The 22,653-nt window shown below is 39.2% G+C and overlaps 1 protein-coding gene and 1 long non-coding RNA gene across 3 annotated transcripts in view; both read left to right on the top strand.

Moving 5' to 3' along the window:
• The window catches only part of LOC136359053 (uncharacterized), a 945,479-nt gene that overhangs the window by 408,670 nt on the left and 514,156 nt on the right, over window positions 1–22,653 (top strand). The window lies entirely within an intron of this gene.
• The window catches only part of RFX6 (regulatory factor X6), a 32,868-nt gene continuing 24,959 nt past the window's right edge, over window positions 14,745–22,653 (top strand). Inside the window, exons 1-4 of the mRNA XM_066314327.1 lie at window positions 14,745–14,913; window positions 15,107–15,263; window positions 16,920–17,043; window positions 18,308–18,369. Of these exons, the coding sequence (XP_066170424.1) occupies window positions 14,745–14,913; window positions 15,107–15,263; window positions 16,920–17,043; window positions 18,308–18,369 (512 nt within the window). The remainder of the gene's footprint in view (window positions 14,914–15,106; window positions 15,264–16,919; window positions 17,044–18,307; window positions 18,370–22,653) is intronic.

Raw genomic sequence — 22,653 nt, forward strand, 5'->3', positions numbered from 1 at the left:
TTTTAATAAAACATTTTGTGTTTCTTTCATCTGCCTTCCTTCTTTGCACGTGGCATTCTTATTGCTGGGTCAGTGCAGATTGCCTTTTCTTTAATGTACCTGACCACGTATATTTATGGGCAGCTGCTGAGACCAGTTTATTCTGCTTCTGCACTGACTCGCAAAAATTCCAGCAATTTCAAAGGTTCTCCTCTTGACTTATAACAGCATTAAATACAGTCAGATGCTGACCCTGAGTTATGAGACTTGCAAATATCCATGTACTCATTCCTTGCCAGATATGTAATGCAACCTAAAAACACATACTCTAGTGTTTCCTTTACCTTGCATATGATTCTATATATAAAACTTTTGTATACTTAGATGTAAATAAAGCATAAGACTGTAGCTAGCCATTTCCTTAAGCAAGGCACAAAAATATTACTATAAAATGTAGCTTTTAAAAGCTTAATACTAAGTACTGTAATAAGGACTCAATGGAAATACACTACTGATAATTTTAAATTTCAAATACGTTATGGTTTATGATTAGAAGCAGAAAAGGAACTTTATTCTAGCCAGTCTCTAAAAACCTATTAATTTCTATAGATGAGGATTTTATCTACAAATAAAAAATCCTTACTTGATCACTTTTGGAAAGTGGAAGTTGACAAAATAAACATTACATATAATTGGTGCATAATTTCATGTTATTTATAAAAACACCATAAAAAGAGGTCTGCTTCCAAGTCAACTACACAGATTTTATGTCACTGTGTTATTTTCAAAAGAAAGAGGGTTTATTGTTTTCGTTTGTTTTCAAGACCTATATCTCATAATTACTACTAGCGATGAGAAGTATGTGATAGTCTTACTGCAATACCTCAGCCTAATAGAGTATTGCAGAATTGACTTGAACCATTTGCAAATATCTCTTTTTCCTCAGCACTTAGATGCAATAGAAATTATTGTATAGTACAAAGTGTTCCTTGTTTCAAATGTAGTGACATATCATGGGACATGACACTAGACTTTCACACAGTCAGTTCACAATCATCAGCATAGGAGTATTTCCTGGCAGGTAGATTAAAGTGTAAAAACGAGGGAAATTTCATAAAGTACAATCATCTCTCGAAAGCTGCCTCTAATGGACACTGCAAAGCTAGTCCCAAAGCTACTGTGAGAGCCATAGGTGAATTCTAAGGGGCTTTAGACGATCTCGTGGGAGACAAAGAGGTCTTGTCAGTACCTCTGTATGTCCCAAAGTTACCTGTTGCCATGACAAAATTGTTCCTTCTTCCAGTTGGACTTTGCTAAGGACCAGAAGTGGTAGTGTTTAAATAATGGAGGGAAAACCCAAAAATTTCATTATTTAATTTCAAGTACCTTTTAAAAATTCTTATATTTATTGGGACCTATATAGCTTAATATTAAATATGAAAATTAAAGAATAGGAAGACAAATACCCATTATTTTGATTTGTTGTCTGTTATAAAAAAAATCAAATATAAAAATAAAAATACATCAGCAGTGAAATGGAATTTGGATGGAAGCCAACAGCTCACATTAATTCCTGAGCAACAAACTAACTCAATTTTCAAGTTCATTGAGTTTGTCCTCTAGAGGGTGTCAGCTGAGCTGCATGGTGGGAAGGACAAATCCTGTTTTTCTTTATCAGGTCACAATGTTGTAACATGTGTCCTGATGTTCCTTGAAAGTCGAATTTTTCCTGATGCAAATGACCTTGTCGGAGTAGTTCTGGTGGAAAACTGAGATGCTGGGGCATGGCAAAGCCTTCAGCCTCCTCCCTGGACTGTCAGGGACATCCCAGGCAGTTTCACAGCAATTTCTTTTACAGAAAGTGTTTCAGTCAATAGTTCACGTTGTCTATATTCAGTGCACCTCTGCTGTTCATATTAGAAAAAGGATTTCAGAAATTAAAAGAGAGTTTGGAAAGGGACTATAGTTGAACTAATGCCTACACTTTTTTTTTAGTTCAGATCAGATATGTTTGTTTCACTTAGCTTTTCTCTGATATTTTAATACACCTAAATTAAATTTCAAGTAATGCACAATTTTAATGGGAAAAAATCAAGGGGAATTTAATTTTCTGATATTGACAGGAAATATTTTTTGCCATTCCAAACTGGAATTTACTTGTAAAGTACATGGTTCTTTTATTTAAATAATCCATCAAGTCTAATCCTATCCCACTCAGTCAAGATAGTCAGCTACACAGTAGGTTGGATGCAGGACAATTTCTTCATAAAAGAGTGGTAGGCATGACCCAACTTATTGAGATGACATTTTCAGAATTTTTCACCAGGTTATATTTCTCTCCTTTGTTCCATCTCCTCCTCTTTTAATTGAAAGAGAGCAAAAATGTCATTCATCTGTTGATGCATGACCAAATGCAAATATTTGATCCCAGCCTGTAGTGAAAGGGTCACCCAGAGGGGAAGAAAACCTCTAACTTGTGTATTTGGCCTTTCTCCTGAGAGGCTGGAGCCAGGGGTCCTTCTGCCAGTGACTGCTCTCAATCCTAGAGTAACATCTTTGCTACACAAAAGGAGGGGACTCAAACCTTCTTTCATCCAGTGTCCCATACTTACTGGAATGTCATTGACAATTTGTTTGAGAAAGCCCTTCTTGCCTGAGCAGTAAGAACTCTCCTAAGAGACTCAGCATATTCAGAAATTCCTAGGGTTGTAGTGCCTAGTATATCTGGTATGTTTTGAAAAAGCCTATCAGCAAGAAAATTGGGATGGAGATCACCTCACGCAAAAATGGCAATGGCAAGCAACGATGAAGTTCATGCCAAGCAGCTCTGAATATTATTAATAAGGAACGCAGTTCAAAATAAAATTAAGTTTATAGGAATTTAAAAATGTAAGTGGTTACACTTTTTAGACATCTTCAATAGTCTTGATTGTGAAGGATCTGAGAATGTTGATTTTGAATCTGTTTTAGGCTGTTAGAGGGACAGATAACTACATAAACCAAGATAGCCATCTTGGTGACGTTGTGCTTATTCTCATTAAATCACTTTTGCAAATAGAACTTAGTGACTTTTTAACTCTTGAGGTGCTTGTCCCACATAAGTTTATTTAAAACTATTAGCATTTTTTCTTCAGTCATTTCGTAGATAAAATAGAACTGCTAATATTAAGCAGTAATTTGAATAAGAGAAATGAAAATAGATTTTGGAGGCAGGGACTGCAAGTCAGGTGGACCCTAATTTCAAGGGACTGCCTTAATTAGCAAAATGTATCATGAAAATATTCACCCAAATGTTCAAGTCTATTCAAAGATCAGTATAAGGAAAAGAGAGAATTAATTTGCTTTCATCCTTCAGCATACTCTAACAAGAACATATTTGGAAAACATGGATTTAAAGCTCTTCAGATAGAGCAGAAAATCAAGTCCATGTCTCCCAAATGTGCTGGCTGACAGAACCTGGAATGGCAGGAAAAGAGCAGGTCTTCAATTTCTGATTTCATTAACCTTTATCTTGCCACTGTCTTGAAATCACGTAACTGAGCATGTACAAAGCCTTTCCCTGAGTACTTAGTTATCTGACACAGAGAAAGATACCTTGGAATTGGATTGGAGAGTTTCCAGATGTCCCTTCCAGCATCATCTACTGTGTAGTTCCATGATAATGCCACAGTCAATATTGTCTGGAAATAGATGTCCATAGATGCCAAACTGTAGAAGAACCAAGTGGCATTTGAGGCTCCTCTCAGGACAAACTACTGAAGGCAGTCCTGAGCTCAGCCAGCAGGTCTTGGGGAAGTGTATTTCTGAGAACCTAAGCTCCTTATGTTTGTAGAGGAGATAAGCTGTTTAGGAGCTCCTTACCCAGCTGTGAGGAGCTCTGCAGGCAAGGAACAAGATTCCTGAAGGTAGATGGGGTTTATGCCTTAGCTAGCTCAGTCCAGGTTTGATGCTTGTTGATTCAAGGTTGTCATTGTCACCCTTATTCTGGACTTTTTAATTTACTTTGGTTAAGATCTTTTGAGATCCTAAGACATTTCAGTTCACCTTACCAGACTTAACTGATTGTGTTATAAAAGTAAACATATGCCTGCAAAGAGAGTACAGGCAGAACAGGTGGCACTCATAAAAATTCCTTCCAGATAAGGAAAAGAACCCAAAATAGCAAATCCATGAGTCACTCTGGAGGTTGACTTCAACTTTCAGGTTGAAAGACTGAGGAAAAAAAGAAAAAAATGTTTCACACATTAAAACCATTGGGAATGTTTACTACTTAAATGTTCACTATTATAATATTGCAGAGTAACATAACATTCTAAACACTTCCTACAGAACACTGAGCACTACTGTTTAAGGACAGCTTACATATACAAAAATATTGCATTACTGACTTTGACTGACAAGAAAATAGGAAAAAAAATTTTGCTGTAAGTCATTTCTGTTCCCTGACAAGAAATTGTCTTTCAAGAAATACCTCAAGGATGGATAAACCCATTAATCTGCAGTTACTCTCACAAGCATTCGGCTTATACACTTTTTATTTTTTAGAAATACAATTTGAAATGGCTACCAGGACATAAATGAATCTGATCTTAAGTTTGGTATGAAATCCCTTTGCAATCACCCAGCCTTTAAAGCTGAGGGTGACAGAACAACCATCACAACCCCCATTAATTGGAAGAAAAAAACAAATCATGTCAGCAGCTATCCAAAAAACAGCAAAAATTTACTAGGATCAGCCAAGGATAGAGCAAAAAACTGCATTAGCTACACGAATTTTTCTTTTACTTGTTGCCAGAGATTTGTAGATATTTTCTCCAGTACATTTTCAGGCATTCAATTTTCTGCAATTTTCAGGGACTTACATTATGACTTACATAGATGAAATGGTTATTGCCATAGTGCCAGACAGAAATTTCATGATTTCATAAAAAAAGGAAAGAAGTTTTATCTGAAAAAAGAAAAAAACAGTTAGTATTTTCCTAGAGGGATACTTAAGTATTTCTGTCTTTAAAAGATAGAAATATGTACTAGTCTTTTTTGTTAGATGGGACTGCTCTAGAGTCTGAAAGGATAAGTAAAAAACCTAGTGCTACTACACATTGTTCTAAGGATTCCCTTTCTTTCAACAGAAAAAAGGGTTTCTATAATTTATAAGTAATCCAGAGGGGCAGCAAGAAAAAAGAACTTAAAGAGTTTGAGGCCAATTCATATAGTGTTTTCCCATCTGTTGTTTTGGTTTGGGGTTTTTTGTTTGGTTTGTTTGCTTTTAAATTAGAATGGTTTCCTTCTTTTGACACATCAATTCCTTTATGTAAATTTCCATCACCCACTGGGGGAGTTCTTTTTAAATGTCACTCTTAGTGATAAGAAAAAATCATATTTGTGTGGCATCTAATATCAAAATTGTTAAAATCTTTCATCTACCTCTACTACATTGAAATGCAGATACTTCTTTTTCTAAATCTGTAGAATAAACATACTTATGTGGATGCAGAATTCCTAGACATTCATTTCTCTAAGCAGTTGAATAAGGGCAGCAGATTCTTAAGACATACAGAATGGTTGGAGCTGAAAAGGACCATTAAAGATCATCTAGTTTCAAACTTCCTGCAACGAGCAGGGACACTTTGCACTAGACCAGATTGCTGAAAGCCCCATCCAACCTTGCCTTGAACACCTTCAGATATGAGGCATCCATAATTTCCCTGAGCAACCTGTTCCAGTGCCTCACCACCCCCATTGTAAAAATGTCTTCTGTATACACAGTGTAAATCCAACCTCTCTCACTTCTAAATCTTTGCCTCTTGTTTTGTCACTACAGGACTTGCTTAAAAGTCTGTCTGCATCTTTCTGGTAAGCCACTTTTATGTATTGAAAGACTGTGAATATTTTCTTGTTGTACCTGAGACAATATCTTGGTTAAAAAAAGGTAATGTCATTCTTTCCACATAAACGCATTCACAAATCATCAACAAGGCACAGTCAAAACCTGATGATGGTAATAATAATGGTGATGATGATGATGATGGTAGTTCCCATTAGAGTCTGTGAATATATCTGTAGGTTAATGAAAGGTGATTCATAATATCATAATTACAAGAAGTGAGGCATTAAAAAAGGTCTCTGCACAGGTGCCACATCTAGTCCTATCTCATTAATGAGAAATTAGGAAACATAAAACTAAATTATTCTCTACATTACAGCAGAGTAATTTACAGCCTAATTCTGAATATATGTTTAGGCTGAAAACACCCCAGGACTGAAACATGACAGATCTCCAGATAAGATGAGAGACTATAATGTTTAGAAATGCTCCAATATGCCTTCCAATTCAAAGCACAAAGTGATCTATTAAGTACCAAGGTCTTTGAAGACAGAAGTTTTAATATGTGGCAATGTAGCATATGCATTGCATTATTAGGAAATACATGGTCATGGAAACATGAAAAAAAAAAGAAAGTGAATTTGAAGGTCAGAATTGTTTAATCCCATAGATCCAACACAAGTGTTTTGGAAAAAACCCATAGTCACCCGAGTTTCTCATCAGGAATTTAGTCCCTATGAGAGATTTCTCTTTCTCCAGCCCTTATTCATGTTATTTCCAGTTTGCAAACTGAGCATTTCCAAGTGCCTTGGTTTAAATGAAGTGTTGCAGTAGTATTTGATTGGAATTTAGATAAGTGTGCAGATATATCCATGCATATTTTCCTCAAGCTTATATGTAAATATATGAAAAATTAAAAATGTAGCTAGATAAAGACTAAGGGCTGGTCTCTGTTGCCATGTGTTTTGTCATTCTTCACTCCAAAATAGAGTATATTATGAGATCTACTAAGTTTCTCTTTGGAATGGCTGTTTTCCCCTGGCTGTTGAAACAATTTGATGTGGTTTAGTGGCTATGGTGGTATTCAGTCAAAGGTTGGACTTGACAATATTTGAGGTCTTTTTCAACCTTAATGGCTCTATAATTCTACGAAAATAGTGCAAACAAGGGCAACTGAACTGGTAAAGGGTAAATCCAACATGCTAAAAGCATGGAATAAACCTGTCTCTTGGAGCACCCTTTACTACCCTCATAGTAACTCATAAGGCATTACTTCAGGATGCCCTTAACTTGAGTTAGCTCAGATTGCAGTGGGATATACTGCTAAATCCTGCACAAATGTTCTCTGCCCTTAATCACAGAATCCATCTGTTGATAAGAGACACAGCAAAGACCTTTCTGGTGTTTTCAAAACATGTAGCAGGTGGAACAGGTGGCGTTGAAGGTGTTCTGGGTGAAGGAAAGGACTAGCTCAGGCTGGCTGGAGCTGAGGAGATACTCAGCCTCCTTCAGCTTGGTGTTAAACAGAGCAGGGAACAGGCAAGGTAACTCATTTAATGTCAGTGATTTGGGAAGCACCCTGACCACCGGGAACCTGGCTGTCACTAGAGCACATCCAGTATCCCTTTTTCAAGGAACCTTTATCAACTTACATCCTCTGCATCAGGCATGGTTTCATACTGTGCCCTCCCCAGGGCATGTCTGGCTTTCTGTCCACTATCCCAGCTACCCCAAGGATCTTGTCCTTGGCCAGGATTTATGCTCTGAAGTGCTGAAAACAGTATGACCACTTTGTGGTTGAAGTTAGATCCTTGACAGTAAGCAACACAACTCCTCTTACGCAGATATTCGGTTAATTTTCCTGCAGAACAGATTCCAGAATCTGCTACCAGCAAGAAGTCATGATTTTTCTTAGAGCCCAATACATCTGTGACTGTGTGCATGTGACAAACTGAACTTTTATTGAGTGTTTGCTTAGCAAATAAGGGCCTAATCAAGAGCCCATTGAAGTCAGTGGGAAGGATACTATTGCTGTTAAATTAGATATTGAACTGCTCCCACACTGTCATTAAATATAATGTGCATATCTAATGATTTTAAAAATATTGTCCAACATTATATAGGACATATAATGAAGAAAAAACCCAACTTTTTTTCTTCTGTCCCCAATTTTTAAAATAATTGGCTATAACATCTTTATTATTGAGAAACACGATTTCATCAGTGAAAAATGGGACAATAACAGCAAACATTTGGTTCCTGACCTTAGAAAACACTGGCCTGAAGTAAGCCAGATGCTAACAGCACATGAGTGTCTCTCCATCCAGGGAACAGCCTCACCCCCTCATCATTCAAATCCTCACTCCTGCATCTCAAAACAGAGCAAATGCTAGAAGTGGGAATATGCAAAGGGGCAAGCAGTGGTCTTGTTTCCAGTTAATTGAGGGCCTGAGGTGAAGGCACTGTTTGTCCCCGTGGCTTTGTGCAGTGTGGCTAATTGATCTCAAGAAAAAATATATTCTGGAGTGACAATCAGAATTATTCAGAGTAACAGAACATTATATGCAGATACAGAAGACTTGGTAGATTCCTGGTGAAGCACACTTCTGTTCATGCCTAGGTGGAAGAACATTGGCAATATTCCTTAAATACAGGAAAGGGAAAGGAAGGGAAGGGAAGGGAAGGGAAGGGAAGGGAAGGGAAGGGAAGGGAAGGGAAGGGAAGGGAAGGGAAGGGAAGGGAAGGGAAGGGAAGGGAAGGGAAGGGAAGGGAAGGGAAGGGAAGGGAAGGGAAGGGAAGGGAAGGGAAGGGAAGGGAAGGGAAGGGAAGGGAAGGGAAGGGAAGGGAAGGGAAGGGAAGGGAAGGGAAAGCGAAGAGGTTTGTTCTACATGACAGAATTGTAAAGTTGTGCAGTAACTATGTGTGATTATTTGTTCAAAGGCAGTTGCATTAATCTAAAAAGCACATTTTGCATATCACCCACGAGTAGGTCCATGGCTCCACAGGCAATTCAGATTTTTTGCTGTGAAAGTGAGGAAATATTTCTCCCCTCCATTCTTACATATCCTTTCCTCCCTCTATCCTGACCATCCTCCTTCCCTTCCCCCCAGTCCCAGTGGTACCATCCCACCCACATTATGGCTCTGATCACACTTCTGGGCTGATTTAACTGTTTGAAATATCAGAACGACCTTCATTGTTTTGTCTTGACCTTGTCTTCTGTTACTTCAGTAATTAAACTGACACAGAAGTGTCTACAAGTGCTGAATGCTAGGAGAGGGAGTGTGTGGATAGGGACAGGGTGGACAGAGAGACACAGAGGGGAAAAAACTTGTTTTGAGAAGTGGTGAGCTGTCTGTGAATGCAGTACTTTAGCGAGCTGCACCCAGCTGGTGGTAGAAACTTCAGGACTCAGCTTAGCATAGAGAGAATAGTCCCTTGACTTTAGTGGTTTGCTTCTGTTAACACCTATTTAGAAGTTGTTTGCAGATAGGCTAGTTATACAAGAAGTGCTGCTAATAGAGCAGTTTGGAGTATCTGCAGAAACTCTCAAAATCACTTCTTTAAGGGTGAACATATCCTCTAAGCCCAGCTCTATTCTTGGATCATTCATAGAGAAACACAAGATGTTTGAATAGCTGCCAAGTGAAAAACTCTGCTGGCCTCCTTAATATTTTTTTTCCTGAATGTGCTTACCAAGGCACAGTGCAAATACGTGAATGGTGAAGTGGCTGTTCAGTCTGTAAGCTTGTAGGAGCATGTACTTATATGATTACAAACATTTTTCTCCCAATTTGGCACAGGAAAAAAGAATATATACTAAAAAATGGCATTTCAAAATCAAGATAAGTAACCTGAGAAAACTGTTTAACATTACCCGAAGAGACATGAAGAGAGAGGTAAAAAACTGATATTTTTTTGCTTACATGTCACTGCATAAGGTCAGAACTACACGGTTTACCTTGACTACCTATAGAGTGTAGAGTCTCCCTGGGTTTGTAGAGGATAGAGACATGTGAATTGTGAAGTGGTTAGTGTAATAAATGGTTTACTTATTTTGAAGTTTGTTCTTTGGGAAGAAAAATAGAAAGGCCCACTTCTATACAAAACAGAATGGATTTTCATTAATGATCATAAAATACCCAAATGTTAAGAGACAGAGAGACAGGTCTGGCTTTAACAGCTGGAGACAGAGCAGGAAATACTTTATTAAACATCACCATCTACTGGAGGCCAGCAATTGTTCCTTATAAGGGAAACCATAAGCCTCTGTGCTGAATTAACTTGTCAGACAAGCCCATGCTTTCACAGATCTGGCCCTGCTTGTAAAGTTATTGGCAGGGCAAGGTTTGTGGATCTTTTCCATACCAAGCTGGTAAAAGATTTCCAGCATTATAAAAACTCAGAAAGTTCAGGGTGATACAATAAAAGCTATGAAATTGATATTAAGGTAGACTGATAACTTACAAAAAGAAGGTGTGGATAGTCGGGAATGGGGACAACACATCCTTTGGGAAATTCATTTACTTTCTTGTGGTATTTTTTTGTGTAGATACACACACACACACACACACATGTATCCAATTGAGTTGAATGGTTCTTCTCCTGGGTAGTTTGTGCTGATCGCAATTCCATAGTTTTGTATATTAACTTTTCACTCTGTTGGCTGCTTAGATAAAGTTCAACCATATTTTCATGATTTTACAGCATTAGGACTGGCAGTTCACAGAGCTTGCTGAGGTCAAAAGGCACCAAAGTAGGTTGCACTCCCCTGCTATAGCAGCTGAGCTGGACTAGCTGGGCAATGAAAGATCCTCCTTCCCTTCCCCTCTGAGAGCAGAAGTCCCCATTGAAGGATGCCACCTCCCTTGCCTGGTGCCTTCCCTTCACTTTAGATAGAAAGAAAGAAAGATAGATAGAGTCCTATCTTTCTGCACCTTCTTGTACAAGCACCAGAGAAGCCACAACACAAAGTGGCAGCAGTGGGAAATACAAGTATCCTCCTCTGTGGCAGAAGAGAGATCCAATGGAAAAGTGAAAAAAATTTTAAAAAAATGAAAAAAAAAAAGTGAAAAATGAAAAAGAATTGAAGGCCCTCCTCTTTCTTTCCCTTTGCTTTCTCTAAGGTTTCACTTGCTTGCATGCACAAAACTAGTGACTCAAGAACCAGAAAGAAGCAAATTCTTTAGAGAAATTAGTTAGCAAAAATTGCTAAAGAATCTTGAGATGGTCTCAGAAAAGTATTTTCCCTTATCACTGAGTGAGAAGCCATCATCAATTTATCAAAAGGAATGATTCAATAATTATTGGAAACAATAAAGCTAAGGTTTTGGAGGATGTTTCAATGCTTTGACAGTTTAATTAATAGAGATATTTATCTAAAGAAAATTTTGTGATAAAAAAATCTATTCTTGGATATATGCTTTCAAAAGGTGTTGCCAGTGACAGCACCAAATGAAGGAGCTCTTAGCTTAGTGCACCGATTTTTTTTTTCCTTTTAATTTTCAAGATCAAAATACTCTCAAAAAGTAAACACTGAGATGTGGAAAGGACCAAAACAAACGGGAAAGCTATCTTGTTTGAATTGGTGGTGATTAAGACTGTTTCTTGCAATGAGTCACAGAAAACCAGAAATGGAGTTTCAGGAAGAGCTAAATAGATTCATACTATGTCAAAGCAGAGAGAAGGACAAACACTGACAATAATGACAAATTAATTTATTATATCCTTGTAGAATACTGGTATGTACCATGTACTTTTATTGTATTATCAGCATATTTGGAAATAAATAGGTGTTAGAGTGTACCAAATTGTCCTGGCATCAACACTATATCAAGACTTCTGTGTAGTTAATTTGTCTGGGGAGGATATGAGGTGAAACAGTTTCCAACACTTAAGTAAACATCATGCAGGATTACACAGGAATAGATCAATAACAAATTGTATTTCCATTTCTGCATTTATCTTCCAAACATTTTTCAGTTCTAAACAGAAAACCCCTCAGGCAGATTGTTGTTAATGGCAAGTCACACTGATAAGAATAAAGCTGAAAAATTTTGTTTTATTACGCTGTGTTGGCGAAAAGGAATGCTGCAGTAAGATGAAATGGTGAAATACCTGGGTGCTGGTCTAAAGGATCTCTCACATATAAGTTATAGAAACAAATAATTCTGTTGTCCTACAGAGCACATGTATCTGATAATTTACTCCAGGCTATACAATGGACTGTTAAATTTTGGTGGGATTACATCATTACAAAATTCACCTGATACCAAACAAGGCTTCCTAGGCTCTCAGTATAGACCTAGAAGGGAAACAGATTTATGAGAAGATTATCTGTTCCACTGGATAATGTGCCTGGTGTGAATTACCTCTGGGACACACCTTTTTTTCTTCACTGACTCTAAAGGGAGACTGAAGTGAACAGATAAAACTAAGAAAACTAACTCTGAGACAAAGTTAGGCAAGAGGTGTTGCATGCTTCAAGTACAAATTATAGACCCAGAGATTAGTTTGGGTTGGAAGGGACTTTGAAGCTCATGGAGTTCAATCGTACTGCAATGTGCAGGAACATCTCCAATTACATCAGGTTGCTCAGAGCCCCATTGCTTTGAATGCTTCCAGGGACGACACATGCATCCACCTTGGCATTCGTCTTTGTGTGTTATGTATATATATATGTATAGGTCTCTGTGCGTGCACAAATTTTGAATAGGAAAATTCTAAAAAACCTACATATACATGGATATATATGTGTTTTAACAGTTCTACTTCATACTAGGTTTTATTCAGTAATAAGCAATATGGCTAGGACCATGATTCTCAAGAGACACACCCCAGAACAACATTAAAAATTCCTAGGCACAAACAATGCTCTAATGTCCTTGGTACTCGGGGTTTCAGCTAGTCCAATTCAAAACCTGCCCCATCGTTTCTGTCTCCCAAAGGCTGAATACATTCAGGTGGACTGTTGACTCCAGCAAGAGGGAGCTTAAATGCAGGGAAGGACTGTTCACCTGCCATAGCTTTTGCTGTCTCTCCTTTGCATCAGCAGGACTACAAATGGTTGCTACAGGGTGGAAACTACCTGGTCCCTAGGCTGGACCCCTTACTCAGTTAATCCCTGTATTAATGATGATGGATAGAATTCATTAGTGTCACTGAGAATATTCTGGCACCATAAGAATCCTGCCCTCTAAGAACAATTAGCTACATTTAGCTCCATAATACCAAAATATCCATGTTCAATGTCGCATTTGGTTTTGATCACAAAAGATTCAACACAACAATAAGCAGCTGAGAGATTTTATTATACAATGGAAATACTGGTCATGGTGGATGAAACTGTGAAGTGCTCAGGCCAGCCAAAAATCAGAGGGTCAAATAAGATTTTAGTACAATCTCAAATAAAGCCATTGGAACCAGATGCTGAACTGTCCCAGTGAGCTACAGTACACAGGCACATGTGGTCAAGGACATGTATAGCATCACTTAATGAAGTAAGAAGGGAACATGGAAACAGTGAAGAAATGTTGAATAGAGTAACCGGTAACAAAATATACTTTACACAGTGGAGGGAAGGTGTAAACAGAATAGCAGAAAGTTCGGGCTAAGCGCCATTTTTCACTCTGGGACCCTCCCACAGGTCTGTCTTGGGTCTGAAGTCAATCGTTTATTCTTATGATGAGGTTTTGGGCCTTTCAGCAGATAAGGGCACACCCAAGGTTTTGTTAAATATGGATTTGATAGATGATAGCTGGTTTGACAATGCATCTGTGCAGTAGTGGAAGTGGTCACAGTCTGCTGCTTTGTAGTGCTGGTGGGATCAACAGCTTGAGGTACAAGACTGGAAGAGCATAGAAGGAAAACAGCTGCTCACGAGCTTTGTGTTTTGTGACAGCCCAGCACTACTTGATAGCTCGAAGAATGCTTCACAATTCATCCAATATAACATTTCAGGGCTGCTTGCTACCACAAGTCATACTACAATTTCCCAGTCCTTATCTGGAACAGCACAACACCTAACACTTTGCTTTAATGAGAATTTATTACAACAGTGGATATTGCAGTGATCAGATCAAATTTCCATCCTGCTGACAATTTTGTTCCCTGGAAATAGCAAGGACCACTTTTTGTGATTCTCTCCTGCCATTTCTCAGTCAGCACGCTGAAATGGAGAAAAGCAAAGACAAGCCTGCCAGATAAATACACAAAATGAAGATGTTTTGTTCCATCACGCACAACATTACACTGGGAATTATGGAAATACGGACAGCGACACATAGTGCCCAGAGGGGTCTCACGACTGGCTCTGCGGCCGTCAGGAGGCAGCTGCGAACACCAGAGCGCCCTTCGGCCCCCCTCGCCTCCGCCGGAGGGGAGAAGAAGCGGAGCCTCTGCGGCCGCCCCCTGCCCCGAGGGGACCCTGCGGCCGCCCCCTGCCTCGGCCGCGGCGGGCCCGGAGCGGCTCCCGGACACCAGCCGGAGCACCGCCGCCGGGAGTTAATCATTAAATCCCCGGCAGATCCGCTCCTGGTCGGCTCCCCCGAACCTCCTCGGCCTTCAGCCGTGCGCTGTCCCCTTCTGGCCCGACCGGGCACGGCGGCAGCAGGGAAGGGGAGGCAGGGACGGAGACGCCTCCCCGCCGCCCAAGGGCAGCCTGCGGGCCGCCGTGCAGGCGGAGCCCCCGGGCGGGCCGTGCCGCCCGCAGGGGCCGTGCAGCCTCCCCAGGGCACACCTGCCCCCGCCGCCGCCCCCGCACCGCCTCTCCTCCCCTTCACGGCGGCGCTCGGCCGACACCGTCTCCGGCCGCGGGGCAGAGCCCCGGCCCACGCCTCGGGCGGCGCCCCCGCGCCCTCAGGCCGCCGCCGCCCCGTCCCCTCCCGCCGCCCATGGGCGCCGCCCGCGCCGCGCCGGGGCAGAGCCGGCGCCGCTGAGGAGCATGGCCAAGGGACCCGGGCAGGGGGACGCCTTCCTGCACCTGCCGGCCGCGCAGGCGGTGCCCGCCGAGGCGCGGGAGGAGCGCTTCGCGGGGCTGCTGGGGCGAGGCTTGCCGCCCTGCGCCCGGGAGGCGCTGCCCGAGCCGCCGCCGTCCGCCGGCATCAAGGCAGGTAAAGGCGGGGAGCCGGCAGCGTGCCCTCTCAGCCCGCGGCGGGGCAGGGGCGCCAGCGGGACGGGCAGCGGGAGCCGCCGCTCGGGCTCCGGCGGGGACGCGGCGGGCAGGGCGGCGGGCGGGAGGGGCGGCGTGTGGCGGGAGCGTAACGATGCCCTTGGGTCTCTCTTCTTGTCCCCCGCGGCGCTCAGAAACGCGCTTCGGCAGCGAAGCCCTCTCCTCGGAAGAAGAGGATGCGGATGCTCGCGACGGCGCGCTGACAGCCGCCGACCAAAGCTCGTCTTCGAAGAAGAGCATCGCGCAGATCATGAAGGACAAGAAGAAGCAGACGCAGCTCACCCTGCAATGGTAGGGCTCCAGAGAGCCCCCGCTGCCCGCCCTGGGGGCTCCAGGACCGAGCCGGCGAGTCCGTCACACTCAAAGGGACCTTTAGCAGCTGAGCCGGCAAGGAGGGAGACATCTCGCAGTTCTTTTAGAAAGAATTTGTCATTTTGGGGGTTTTTCGTTAGTTGGTTTTTGTTTTGTGTTTTTGTTTTGACGGTTGCTTTTGGATGAGCCTCATCTACAAATAAGGACACCCATCCTCAAATTTCTGAGTTTTGAAAGTTTGAATTATTGTCACTTAACAGAAGTCTCAGTCAGATTCTCACACTATGTGGCTACCAATGAAATGTATCATCAAAATGTAGAAATGAAACATTATTTAAGAATTGCATTTGTGAATGACTACTTTAATTATCTTTTAAGGCTGTCACAGATTTTCCCTGTCTTATAATGAATTTTTTACATTATGTTCTCCTACCCACCGAGGCTCTAACTTTGGTTTATTTTGTCTGGGGAAAAAACCAAATAAGAGGTCAAATTTTGCAGACATGAATTGAAAAATTAAGTACACTTGAAATTAGAGAGGAATGCTGTTCAATTAAATGGGAACTTAATTACAAAATGCAGATTTTAATTACAAAAGTCAGTAGAGATTTTTTTCCCCTTCTAACTGAAAAGTTAGACTAATCCAAATTACTCAGTTTCTTATTCTAGATTACATCTGACTTCTGAGTGTAAATAGTTAAGGATTTAAGTCTGGCAAGTCAGTGCAAAATTATTCAATATGCAGTCCTCACTACACAGTATTTTCTTACAAATTTGTGTCATTTGAGAAACAAATTTATTGCACATTATTCAATTACACATTAGTACATTAGAACAATGAAAAATGATAAAAAACCAACAGGACAGAGAAATACCCAGCTGTTACCAAGGGTGCTCTTCAAGTGATAATAGTCAGGGTTTTGCTTCAGTTTTAAAAATTTTATTTTAATGACCATCACTCATTTCTGTAAACTGATTGGGAAGCGACATAGAAATTCACCTTCTTCAAAAAACACTGCTCTTTGTGGGTTTTGCTGTGGTTTGAAGCATTTCCACATTCAGAGTGAAAATTAAAAAGCAAAAGAAGAAAAAAAAGGGACTTTAGCCCAGATGTTGAGGATACAGTGGAGCAGAAGATGCAAGTCTAGATCCCTGCTCTTAAATCCTTTCAAAGGACTGGCTTAAACCCAGGTCTTTCATAGTCTAGCTAGGGATCTTATTTTCAGACTAAGGCTGGGTCTTAGGTGGTGATAATTTAGTTACCTAAATAAAGCAAAAATGTCCAGACATTAAAAAAGACTCATTAAGAACAGGGATCTGGCTCCAAGTTTTCCATATTCTGCAGCTAGCCTAACTAAGCACCAAGTGTGGAGTCTGTAGTGCCTGTCGTGCTCAGGAGAAACACATTTGTGTACTCTGATGGAATTCTTCAGTATAATTAAAAAAAGAACAACCAAAAAAAAAAAAAAAAAACCCCAAAAAACAAAACAAAAAAAAACAACCAAAAAAACCCCCCCAAAAAAACAAAACAAAACAAAAAAAAAAAACCCAAGAGAGCAATACCAAAAACTGGAAAATGCAATCGGGAGAAATGGCATATTGCTTCTTACTCTGGCAGTTTCTTTCTCCACACAGGCTGGAAGAAAACTACATTGTATGTGAAGGAGTTTGTTTACCAAGGTGCATCCTTTATGCACATTATTTAGACTTCTGCAGAAAAGAGAAGCTGGAACCTGCCTGTGCTGCAACTTTTGGGAAGGTAATAAGTAAATGACTTCATAATTTGTTTGGGTCAGTTGTTTGGAAGAACAACAGTTTAGTACACCTGTGAAAAAATGTCTCTGAAATTCACATGTTTTCTAGCTTTCTACTACTAATGTACATGGAATCAGACTAACTATAACTGTCTCCTATGAAGGCATTTCTTAACATGATCTTTATGAGATTGAAGCTGAAATTCCCTTTGATTTATTGTTGCCTTTTTTTTTAAAAAAAAAAAAAGGCATTCTCTTTGAGTGCTTCTTTTCTTTTCTTTTCCTTTTTGTTCATGGCACTAATAGGTTCTTTCCACAAAACCAGATCTGACATAGAAGACACTTATACTAAAGGCAGTGTAAAGTGAGATGTGATACGAGCAGTACTGGAAGGGGAAAAGAATAACACAAAATGCTCCCAAATCAAAATTGTTGATTCATTCTCTTTTCTACCCTTCCCTACAATTAATCCTGAAGTAATTTAATGAAAGAGAGATGTGAACTCTCCAGATTAAATCCTGAGTATTTAGTGAAACAGGAAACCAAAAATGCTTCAAGGATCATCTTTTTTTAAGCGCTACTGATCTAGTAATGGTTTATACATAGCAAAATGCATTAATTTAATTAAATAATAATAATAATGGATTTAAAAATCTGGTTCAAAAATGTTTATTTCCTATATTATTCCTCTTGAACTGGATATACTAAAAAGGTGAATATCTAATTTTCATACACAGTTTCAGTATAAATGAGAAAGACAAAAGCTTCCTTTTAAACATTGTTTTGACAATTATCTGTCAATTAGACATATTTATTAGATCTACTTCTATTACTGAATTAATTTTTCAGATCACACTTTCAAATAAAAAAATCAATTTCTTTCTAGTTGTTTGTCTTTGAAAACAGAAATACTAGAGGGCAGAGTTTCCCCTGATTTTATTTAGATCTCTGAAGCAAAAGATACACCTGTACTTTAGGAACTTGAGCATATACAGGATTCTGGTGAAGAAAACTAAATTTTAAAATGTAGAAGTGAAAGCAGAAAGGGAGAGCAGGTGGGAAGACTGGAGATACAGTGCAAGATGGACAAGGATGGAAGAAAGCCTACAGTGTGAAACGTCGCCTAATCGTTTATGTTGTGCCATAAGTATCAAAAATGTTTATTTGTGAACTACCTTAGACCACTTACTTACGCTACAATTTTTCTATAAACAGATTGCTAAGGAAGTTTACCGGGGTTAGAAATTAATGCAGTTATTTTCTCTTTAGACCATTCGGCAGAAATTCCCTCTCCTTACCACAAGGCGGCTTGGAACAAGGGGCCATTCAAAGTAAGGCACAATTACGTTTGTATCTGCTGGTAGAACACATTTTAGGAATCGTGTATTTCCATGTCTCCTTAACATGTACAAATTGGCAGGGGACTTTATTCAGATATTAATAACTACACTGCAAGTGATAACTTTCACGTATATGATGAAACTGATACTCAAAATCAAGCATTTAAGTTTGAAAACACTGCTGCATAATTTTTTGATTAAACTGATTAAGCTCATGAATCATGTCATTGCATTTCTAGACCCATGTGTATGTTGCAAATATATGTCAAAATATTGGATATAAACAGCGTTTATAACATATATGTCTTCCTATAGCTGCTCATCTTTCTATAAATAGTGATTTTATTTCTCTTTTGCAAGCCAAACAACTTTGTGTTCTCGTTATAACAACATGGGTTCACTTAAAGACACCACCAGAAAAAGTGTTATTGAAATTAAGGTATACTTCTGCTCTTTCTTGTGGATATCTTATAAAACTACACAAGTAGTTTTATAAGATATAGAAAAATACACAATCTATAGTGCACTCATTTCAGAAATAATGTATTCGATTCATTTGTATATTTGAACTGTGAAACTGTGAACTAGGAAATACTAGGTAGGAATAGATCATATACAATTCTATATCACCTGGTGGTAAAAATTTATTAGTTCTGGTTCTGGCATTATGCTTTTGGCCATGAATAATTGTGTAAAACTGTTGTGAAGAGTGGCAACACACATATTCCCTCACATTCATTTTGCTAATGAATAAGACAGAAAACCAGAATAATGATAGAAATAGAAGAAACACAGAACACTGTGTTTGGGAAAAGTCTATTTTGAGCTACTTAGCCTTGAAAGGCAAAGTTACTCTTGTCTTTCAGTAGTTTATAATCAGTACTCAAAACAAAAGGTGACTGAAAAGAAAAAAACCTACAATCTCATTTTCCCAAGTGCTTTGCATTATACTAGAGGTGTCTGAAAGATAAATTTTTTATTTTCACCATTTTGGGGGGTTATTAAATGTTGTTATACTTTGGTTTCTTCCTGCCTTAGAAATACAAGAAATAGCTAGTTAATTCTGCCTTAGTTTCGCTGAATAATGAATGAGATGTCATTTGTGAATTTTAGGTTTTGTTGCAGAAAAAATGAAGGTGGGGAAGAATTTAAATTCCAAATTTTTTGCAAAGATATTCTGTTTCTTGAGTGTGTCTCAAGCATTTATTTTAAATAACCATTAATAAAAGTAAAATCCAAAGGAAATAAAGTCTTCATAGAATTTTTTTTTGTTTTGGTTTTAAGAGAGGATAGTTCTTGCACAGTGTCTTTCACAATCTTACAAATTTGTAATCCATTCATCTCTTTGAGGAGATAGAACACAGTCTGAAATGTATTGAGGGAAACTGGAACTGAAGTTCATTTCTCTTTTTGTAGGTGACCTATAGATACTGAGTAGAGGTGTTTTGAAGAGAGAACTATTAGAAAGGTTATTTATTGGGGAAAAGAGGGATTTTGTCTATTGTCTGCTGTGGTGAACTTAAGCTGTGATTACAGGCGTAAGATGAGGTAGGCATAGCTTTGCTGCTGGTGTTGTGTATAAGATTTTAAGAGATCTGACATTCAGAGTCTGTGCAGCAATATTTGACAAAGTACTAATTCATCAATGCCATGGTGAATTCTTAGTCAGGTTCATAACCCAGCATATGTGGTGGACATCTTAGTTACAATGAACGAGATAATGCAAGGGAGAAGTCTCCCACGTGCTCATTATGTATTTGTTCTGACATAACTAACAGAGTGATAAAAATGATCCAATGAGGATGCAGACTTCCAAAACATATCCCGTGACTGCATGATTTAAGCACAGTATGTCAGCCTTTAATAAGTAAATGAATATGTTTCAAATATATATAGCTACAAAATTAATTGTGTTGGAACATGTGCCACTATATTCCCCTTTTCTCAAAGACATTAAACAATATTATAATAGAAATTATTCATACCCAACAGTTCTTTGGCAGATTCCATATCCCTACTGACCTTGTTGGTATTATGTGCCTTATTTTCATATGGATTAACTGTTCTTGAACAATTTTTTCAAAGGAATGAGGCATCATCAGGTTTTGTTTGAACATCTGGCACTTGTTTCTCTGTGGTTTTTTTAATCAGTTTTCCTCACAGGTTTTTCCTCCGCAATTCTCATTTCTGCTAAGATGCATTTGCCTTGATCTTGCTGTGCTAAAAAGGACCTCACAAAAGGCACAAATAACAGTATTTCCAGTTCAGAGCCTGAATATAGCAGCAAGTAGTCATAGAGAAGTGTCAGTATAAATCATAGAAGCATAGAATGATAGAGTGGTTGGGGTTGGAAGGGACGTTAAAGATCATCTAGTTTCTACCCCTGTGCCACGGGCAGAGACCCTTTGAACTAGGCCTTGTTGCTCAGAGCCCCATCCCATCCAGACTTGAACACTTCCAGTGATGAGAGATCCACAGCTGCTCTGAGCAACCTGTACCAGCACCTCAATACCCCCACTGTAAAGAATTCTTTCCTAATATCTAATCCAAATCTACCCTTTTTCAGCTTAATGATCTCTGATAATCAATTTTTCTATCTCTGGTGGTGTGGGCCATGTCCCCCTCTGAACTACAGACTCACTGAGGAGTAAATAAATTTCTGATTTTGCCAGGTAGCAGTTGATCACACAAATGTTATTTGCAGAAGTATTTCCATTAAATTAATGATAAAGTTAAGGGACTGTTCATCAGTTTCAATAAGTTACTAGTTACTCTCTTTTTATGTTAGCATGAATTCTAAATGTTATAAGCTGTTTCTGAGTTACTGGGACTAGTAGGAGAGTTCTTACTAGCAATTAAGTCGTATATTTTAAAGCATAGTAGTGTAGTGACATTGTATTATTTTTTACTGCTGCTATCTTTATTACCATATAATGCTAGCAGGAGCAGTATTAGTACTCGCTGTTCCTGGCAGAGATGTTTTATATAGCAGTATGGCTCCAGAGCTCTGATCATTGTCCAGGGGTCTATTGGAGTAAGATGCTTTATGCAAAAGCATAAAAAGGAAGAAGACAATTCTTCTCCAATGGAATAATTGTTCTTAAATGTAGAGAAAAGTTAACGCCCTGGTAAAAAAATGCCTTCCTGGACCCTGCAAGCATGCCCAGTAATCTATTGGTAGAGCCTGGCTGTGATCAGAAGAAAGCAAAGAAAGGAATTCCCTTTTTCCACCATCTTCAAGGTGGCAGAAATGGTTTTTTTCCCACTCTGAAACAAGCTCTTTCTGACACCCTCATGAGCATGAATTGGACTTGAGGAAAAGCTCCTGCACTAACATATGGAATACAGTTGCTGTTGTAAGGTGTGAGATAGACAAATGTTAGTTCCTCCGCTGTTCCCAAATGGCCTTTGTCATCTCTAGTTCAGGGCAAAGGACAAAAAACCCTTAGTCTGATGATTCCTAGAATTCAAGTCAGAATGTCTCTTTCTCTGTGTTTACATCCAGCAACTCATTTGTGCAAAAGTGTCAATGCTAAAACTCATTTAAACATTTGGCCAAGAAGGTCCAACACATTGGACACAATTTTGTTAACAAAATGCATTAATCTCTCATGCCCATTCTAATCACTCTACGAAGCTGAAAGTAAGAGAAATTTTCTATTTTCACTCTGCTGAGTGAAAGAAGATGCAACACTATAAATACTGCGAACTGCTCTCTTAGATTAGTTTTCATAAGCAGCTGTTCTCGGTTCTGAATTCACCTTTTTACATAGGTAATTTTGAACATACCATTTTAAAACTCAGCTGTAACTTTCATAGTACACAAATCACCTGACAAAGCTATTTGGGAAAACATACAAACTGCTCAGTCTGTATACATGGAAGACTGTTTGAGCTCAAGTTACAATTTAATTTCTTTGTAGACTTTGATCAATGATGAATCTTAGCTTTTATCCATCATGTCTGAAAACTATTATCTTATTTATTAGGAGTGATTTAGTGGGTTAATAAAACTGATATGGCAGCTGGCCCTGTGATAAGAAGTTATTGCAAGTCCCTGAACAGCTTAAGCCTATCATTTCCTTATCAGCTATCATTTGTGTCAGTGTATGCTAAAATCAGAGCTGCAAGTTGTGTAGGAACATATGTTACAACAAATGACTGAAATTAAAAGAGAAAAGTAGTTCAGCTTGTTTTCTAAAATGTTTGTTTCAAAAATCGAGAGTAAATTCCTTCTAGTAACTGATTACACTTTGTTAATTACACAATAGAAAT

Source organism: Sylvia atricapilla, chromosome 3 (genome assembly GCF_009819655.1).
Source record: "Sylvia atricapilla isolate bSylAtr1 chromosome 3, bSylAtr1.pri, whole genome shotgun sequence".
NCBI classification, from domain to species: Eukaryota; Metazoa; Chordata; class Aves; order Passeriformes; family Sylviidae; genus Sylvia; species Sylvia atricapilla.